This window comes from Danio aesculapii, chromosome 5, assembly GCF_903798145.1.
Source record: "Danio aesculapii chromosome 5, fDanAes4.1, whole genome shotgun sequence".
In the NCBI taxonomy this organism is placed as follows: Eukaryota; Metazoa; Chordata; class Actinopteri; order Cypriniformes; family Danionidae; genus Danio; species Danio aesculapii.
The window spans coordinates 778,345-786,389 of record NC_079439.1 but is presented as its reverse complement, the minus strand read 5'-3'; the positions used below and the strand labels follow the sequence as shown (position 1 = coordinate 786,389).

The following is an 8,045-nucleotide window of genomic DNA, read 5'->3' as shown; positions in this document are numbered from 1 at the left end:
TGGTTTACATGATGCATTTATTCTTACAGTGTAAAGTTGAACAGAACCAGCTCTTCTGCAGTAATAAAAGATTATAATGAAGGTAAACACACTGAGATGTGAACAGTAGAGTAAAAACTGAGAATACAGCAGTAAATCTCCAGTCTTCAGAGCTCCTTCAACTCTTCTGCAGTAATAACAGACTAATGAAAGGGAGCACACATTAATGTGGAGATGTGAAGACAGTAGAGTAAAACAGAGTAAAGCGTCAGTAAATGTGCTGATGTTCAGGGCTCCTTCAACTCTTTAATATCAGACTGATGAAGTAAAGTTGAAGCTGAGATGTGAAGACAGTAGAGTAAAACAGAGTAAAGCGTCAGTAAATGTGCTGATGTTCAGGGCTCCTTCAACTCTTTAATAACAGACTGATGAAGGAAAGTTGAAGCTGAGATGTGAAGACAGTAGAGTAAAACAGAGTAAACAGACTGATGAAGTAAAGTTGAAGCTGAGATGTGAAGACAGTAGAGTAAAACAGAGTAAACAGACTGATGAAGTAAAGTTGAAGCTGAGATGTGAAGACAGTAGAGTAAACGCTGACGCTGAATACAGCGCTAAATCTCCAGTCTTCAGGGCTCCTTGAACTCAGCGTTGAACATGATCTGCTGGATCTGCATCTTGACGGCGGCTCTTTTCTGTGGCGTCAGTCTCTTGAGCGCAGGGACGTAACTGAGCAGAAACAGCTGGTCCTCATCCAGGGCCCCGTCGGCCCTCTGCTGCTCCTCTAGGGGCCCGTTCAGAGGACCGGCTGAAGCTGAAGCCGGCAGGAGTGGAGGAGCTGAAGTGGACGCCGGCGCCACCTTCAAGGCTGGAGGCAGACTGGTCAGCAGCAGCGGACTCACCTGCGGGACGGGTTTGAGCTGAGTGACGATGGACAGCGGCAGAGGGTTCAGCGGAGACACAAACCTGGAGCTGTCCGGCACACACTCGTCCTGCACACACTCCTCCTGCGCAGAACACAGGACAGAGTTATGGCGGATGTGGACGGGAGCATTAGTATAAAGCAGGGCTCTCAAACTCATACTGGCGGCGGATGTAGAAGTGACTGAAGATTCATAGGAGGGCAAGTGGAAACCTGACATAGTGGATGACTCTAATGCTGAGTTCAGACTGCATGATTTTAACCCCCATCTTGACTCGCCGACAGGTTTAGAGAAATCACAAGCAAAACGGTGCTCATTCATGAGAGTATCAATCACACAGTGTGAACTATCAGAGACGCCATCTGAGAGAATCACAGACGAGTCGCCGACACCCGTCAGATATTTGGCATGCTGAGTATCTGGAGCTGTCTGTGATTCTAAAGCAGCGATTCTCAACCGGTGGACCGCGAGATATCTTGAGATGAACTTAACTATTATACTGTAATTATTTGAATTCATTATTAAATATGGTGGCGCAGTGGGTAGCAGATTCGCCTCACAGCACTCTGGTTGCTGGTTCGAGCCTCAGCTGGGTCAGTTGGTGTTTCTGTGTGGAGTTTGCTTGTTCTCCCCGTGTTGGCGTGGGTTTCCTCTGGGTGCTCCGGTTTCCCCCACAGTCCAAACACATGCGCTATAGGGGAATTGGGTAGGCTAAATTGTCCGTAGTGTATGAGTGTGTGTGGATGTTTCCCAGAGATGGGTTGCAGCTTGAAGGACATCCGCTGCGTAAAGCATAATGCTGGATAAGTTGTCGGTTCATTCCGCTGTGGTGACCCCAGATTAACAAAGGGACTAAGCTGAAAACGAATGAATGAATAATTAAATATGCTATATTAAAATGATTGGTTTCTGTGATTGAATAGGCTAATTCGGACTCGGTGCAAAAACAGCCGCACTGTTAAATACATCCATGTGTTCATATAATCTGGGAACCTTTCCTGGCATACTCTGATTTTGACATTGCTTCTATCCTGACAAGAGGATTTATAACAATGTCATGGTTGGTTTTATTGATTGTTTCACCTACATACTTACTAATAATACTTCAAAATTCTTTTAATTTTCTAGATCTACTGAACTGGGGCAACACAGTGGCGCAGTAGGTAATGCAGTCACCTCACAGCAAGAAGGTCTTTGGTTCGAGCCTCGACTGGGTCAGTTGGTGTTTCTGTGTGGAGTTTGCATGTTCTCCCTGTGTTGGCGTGGGTTTCCTCCGGGTGCTCCGGTTTCCCCCACAGTCCAAACACATGTGGGTAGGCTAAATTATTAGTGTATGAGTGTGAATGAGTGTGTGTGAATGTTTACCCCGGATTAATAAAGGGATTAAGCTGAAAAGAAAACGAATGAATGAATAATGCAGCAATAACTCTAACACTATAACTACAGATATAACAGCGCTAATGCAGAACTGAACCATAATCACTGAGCCAGTCGTGTGCACTTGGCCATATAGAAACATAATCATACATATACAGTCGCCTACTCTAGCAAAATAAAGTCATGTGTGTGGTGAATAACATGTTCAGCTCACCTTTCTGTACAGGTGTATTGAACTGACATAACCTGGTTACATTTGCAAACCTGATCTGATGTGTGTGTAAGTGTGTGTGTGTTGCAGTGACCTTGTCCTCCTGCAGGGCGGCGCTGCTGTGCTCCTCCTCCTCGGGCCCCTGCGCCCCCTGGGCTCCACTGGGACGCCTCCTCTTGCGGATGTGAGCGTCCAGGAAGGCCAGGCTCTCTCTGTGGGGCCAGTAATGCAGACGCCGGCCGCCCAGATCCTTCTTCAGCTTACAGAGTCTCCTCTCGCGGATGTATCTGTCCCTGATGGTCTTCCACCTGCGCTTACACTCCACCACTGCACACACACACACACACACACACACCTCATGATAATCCAGCCTGCTTCATCATCAGGCTCATTACACACTGCAGAACAGCTGCTTCTAGCCCAAACATCTCCGATTCTGACATCAGGACGCATTTCCAGACCAGCAGAAACTCTCATTTACCAACATTAGAAGAGAAATGATGAGAGTTTCTCCTCAAAACACGCTGAAACATCCCTCTGAGCAGATGATTTAGTCAAACTACAGCAGACTGACTGCATTTATCACACATCTGACAGAGTTGATCAGCTAATAATCAGCATTCATCAGTCTCAGTGTTCACTAATGAGGATTAATAATAGTGTTACTGATGTGTTCAAGAGTTTCCTCGTCTAGTTAAAGCTGTTTAAAACGCCTGATGTGGATATTAAATCATTAATATTCAGTATAATCCTTTATAACATGTAATATTTAAAGAGACAGCTCACACTAAACTCTACAGAGTTCATCATTTACCTTCCCTCTACCTGTCTCAGTCCTTTAAGAGTTTATTCCTTCTGCTCAACACAAAAGAAGATATTTTGAAGAATGTTGGAGGTCTGCAGTCATTGACGTCTATAGTATTTATTTGACCTACAATAGGAATCAATGGTTACAGGTTTTAAGATCTCTCCAAAATATCCTCTGTTGTGTTCAACTGAAGACAGAAACTCATAAAGGCTGAAAATAATTGAGGAGGAGTAAATTATTAGTGTGTAAATCTTCATTTATGATCAACTAAATGAACATCACTGTAATGATAACATCTGTGTCTGAAGTGATGTTAAAGTGTCTATAAACCTTACTGATTATGTTTATTATTAAATACATATGAAGCCTGATTATGGCACATTTCCCCATTGGAACTCTTCATACAGAAAAGCTTAATGTTTAGCTGATATTGAGTTCATATTCTGAGTGTTTATAACGCGCATCAATGATCAGCAGAATGTATCCTGTAATAAAGTCTGTCAGTAACTCAGATTGTGTGTGTGGGTGTGTGTGTGTTTCAGCGTCTCCACCTCAGTGTGTTAAATCTACTCATCAGTGTTTATTACTCACAAACAGAAAGTCAGCGTCGCGCGCGCGTTTAAATAACAGAGACGCGACGCGACAGAACGCAAAGCTTTGGAGACGCGTCTGTAAAAGTTGTAATCTCGCTGAAAGCGCACATGTGGAGCTCCGGAACGCGACGCTGTGAACTTCAGCACATTCTCCATCATTTAGAGACGCGTCAGATTCTGACTGGACGCAGCGGTTGTGATTTCCACACACGCGTTCTGCTCAGTTTAGTTCAGTTTCAGCAGTTTGTGTTCATTAATGAGTGAATGATGAAGGTCAGTAAAGCAGCAGCACTTTCAGCGCTCAGACGCTCGGTAGCGTGACGCGCGCGTAATGTTGACGCACTGACCGGGGAGCCCGACCGACGCGGCGACCTCCCTCCACGCCTTCACCCTCCGCTCGGTGCTTCGGTAATCGTGCAGAGACACGTTGTACAGCACCGGGAACGCGTACACCGTCTGGATTAATTTCTCCATCGCGGCCATTGACTTTATTGAGTTGCTGAAGAGACGCGTCGATCAGAACGCTCCAGAATAATGACGCACATTTGCGTCAGAAATGCGCGACACGGGCGGGACGTCATGGCGGGATTTTACACCAATCAGATCGCGCTATGGGCGGGACTATCCGGAGCGTCGCGTCACAGACCTGAAAGCGTTTGTTTATGCAAAATATACACAAACACAATAGATGGAAGATGATAATAAATATTCTGAAGTTGTTTTTATTACAGTACTCTGAATCTAAACATTAAAACCTAAGAATTAATGACACAGAACACGCCTAAAACACCTCAGAATAAAGCTAAAGTGTCCTTTTACTGAGGTTTCAGACACAATTTCGCACAAATAGTGTTTTCAATCATGAATTTCGACAGAAATGTTTTCATAAATGCAGGCCTGTAACCCGCCTGGTGTAAGAGGTGGTTGTTTTTTCTCAAAAAGTGGACCTTCTTGCAGTTAAACGCCTCATTTTCTATTTAATTATGAGGTTTAAATACTGAATTTTATTGACATTTAAGCACTATTTTAGCTGAATTAGCTTGTTGAATGGTCATCATAACCACACTTATAACATACATAAAATATGTAATATATTAACATCTAAAATATTTGCTAAAAGTTTAGAATGAAGAAATGTAACATACTTATTATTTTTGAAATACACATTTATTACATCATATATCATTAGAAAACAACAGGAAACTGTTAAAGTTTTTAATTAAAATCTAGTCTGTTGTCATTTATTAGGCAAATAATAAACTGGCCAGCACATTCAACACTCAGTCAGAATATGGCCATTTGAATAAAAAATAAGTCAAACATAACAATAATGTAGAGCTTCACAACCTTTCTAGCCTCTCTTGTAAAAAATAACTCATGGATAACAACAACAGCCAAAATAGTGTTCAAATCCATTTCAATATGGTCCACTTTTGGTGCTTTACACCTTTTTATTGCTCATTTCTGTTTCAAGATTTAGAATAAAAATGTTTTCTCTATTTAAAAACAACGCAGTAGTGAAAGATGACTTCTCTTACAGCAAATTGTAAAATGAAAATATTTGTTAGCATTAGCTTGATCCCTGTAAGATCCCAGTGCCTGAACACCAGCCGGTGACCTCTTCCACCTGCAGCTTCTCCATGATGGATGTCCAGCGTTCTCCAGCCTCCGGCGTCTAGACTGCAGCTCTGCACAAGACGTTTCGGCCAGAGGAGAAATGGTGGTGCTCAACTGAGCCTGGTTTCTCTTCAGGTTTTTGTATCCTTCACTTTGGACAATTGGTGAAGTTTGTTCCTCCACTGTCTCCACTGGCTTGCATGGTTCGGGATCTGTAGAGCTGCACATGGATGGATTTGCTCTTCAGTGTTTGGACTCTCAGTAGTGATTATTAAACCACACTGAACTGAGCTAAACTGAACTGAACTTAAACTCTGAAAACTGAACTACACTGTTTACATTTACTATGATCTTCTATGTGAAGCTGCTTTGACACAATCTACATTGTATAAGCGCTATACAAATAAAGGTGAATTGAACTGGCCAAAACTGATTAAGTTACACTGAAGTGAGAGCCAACATAGGATTCGTTTGGTCTTAAAGCCTTTTTCGATGGGTTATTTTCACTATTTATGATAGTATAGTAGTCAAAATAAGACAAATAAGCTCATGTATGGGGTAAATTCTGGACCTCTGGCAGTGAGGGGTGGGTCTTCAGAACCCACCCTGCATATGGGTCTGTATATCAAGACGCACTTGCACTATGTGCACAATCATTTACAAAAATTAACCATGGTTTGTTATAGTAAAACTATATTTATTATAGTGAAACAACCAGTTTCACTCCAAATATCAGTATTAAACCCTAATGTAAGTCCTTGAAAGTTTTTAATATTTAGATTTTTTTAAAAGTGTATGAACATTATTATGTGTTTATGCATGTATTATATCATCTTTACATCAAATTACAAAAACCAATGACTGTTTATGTGAGGTGTTTATAATGTAGTGTGTATAGGGCTGAGATTAAATCTGACGTTATTCCCCCCCAGGGGCGTAGTGGACATTTTAAAAGTGGGTACCCTTAAAGTGGTTTTATCTTCACACCCGACCCAGAAGTTGCTATATTTGGGTACTCTAGTTCTCTGCTGGATCATAATGTGTCCATACACAGCACCATAATTTATGGAATGATTATCGCTAAGAGTGTCATTCTAAAACTGTGGAAATCAGATTCTGCTCCTCAATTTAAGACATGGTTAACTTATCTTACTCAAATATTGCACATGGAAACAGTCCGTTATGGAATTATTGATAATCTTGCTAAGTTTTACAATATATGGCAACCATTTCTTGATCACCTGGACCAATATAATGCAGATTCTGATGCTTAAAATGCTCACTACCCCTATTGACTGTCTCTTTGTATTTTCATTGAAACCATTTACATGCTCTAATTGTTTTTTTTTTTTAATAAAACCTTTTTTTTTTCTTTAATTATTGTTTTTATGATCTATTTTTCTTTATTTTAATTATTATAACCATTATTTTCTTTGTATTATAATGCTTATTCCTTGTATTTTTTATTATTGTTGTGTTCTTTGGTAATTATTGGAAAATGTAAAACTAATAAAAAAACTTGTTAAAAAAAAACATGTGTGTGTGGGGGGGTGGGGGGTGCAGCTGTATGAAATCCAAAAGTTTACATTCTTAATCACCTGTTTCTAAATAGTCTGTCTCTATAAGTGAGGGGGACATATCCCCCCCCCCATTCCCCCCTCCCCGGTTGCTACGCCCCTGCTCTCCCCTCTGGTTGCTGTTATCAGTCTCACACTATTTTTTTGTCCTTGTTTTGACAGTCTTGCTAACACCATCGTGGAGTTTGTCTGTCATTATTTCAGTAAATAGGATTGTATAATAAATATTGTCTGTACTCTCCTATTCACTGCGCTCTGATTTTGAACAGTTATTCCGCTATTGACAAACCCAGAAATGTGTAAAGGGTCTGTTGTCAATCTGTGGTTTACCAAGGTTTGACTGTCCTGACCTCCAGTGGTTACCACAGTTATAATTCTCTTTCTGCCAACATCAGATCGCTTACTTTCTTATTTTAATAATTAATGGTGTTGAACAGCTAAAGCTGCGGTCACACTGGACTTTTCCTCCCATAGACTTCCATTCATACGCACGCGAATGCGTCAGACCGGAAACGCGGGGTCATGCGTCAAGTTTCGCAGGTTGCTGCGGTGCAAAGTTCAAGCTTGGTGAACTCTATCCTGCGAAATTGCATCACTTGACCGCATGAGACCAATCGAGGATTAAAACAGGACCTCTCTGGACAGAAATTTAAAACATGGAGCAATCGCTCGCTTTATTAATGTCTAATAAGCTTGTTTAGTCCCGCCCCTTTTCGCAGCGCCGCACGACAGAATTTCGCACACACAAAGCCTGGTGTGACCGTAGCTTTAGTCCCTTATTCATGAGGGGTAACCACAGTGGAATGAACCACCAACTATTCCTATTTACACAGCGGATGCCCTTCCAGCAGCAACCTATCACAGGGAAACACCCATACACACTCACACATACATACACTATGGCCAATTTAGTTCATCAGTTCCCCTATAGTGCATGTGTTTGGACTGAGGGGGAAACCGGAG

The 8,045-nt window shown here is 41.8% G+C and overlaps 1 protein-coding gene across 1 annotated transcript; it reads right to left on the bottom strand.

The window, feature by feature from the left end:
- LOC130228379 (transcription factor Adf-1-like) lies at positions 1-4,415 on the bottom strand. Its single transcript, XM_056456810.1, has 3 exons — positions 4,236-4,415; positions 2,582-2,814; positions 1-983 (listed from the first exon to the last, which is right to left on the bottom strand). Exons 1-3 carry the CDS (start codon positions 4,369-4,371, stop codon positions 606-608), a joined length of 747 nt encoding a protein of 248 aa, XP_056312785.1. The 5' UTR covers positions 4,372-4,415; the 3' UTR covers positions 1-605.
- Between the last annotated feature and the right edge of the window lie 3,630 nt (positions 4,416-8,045).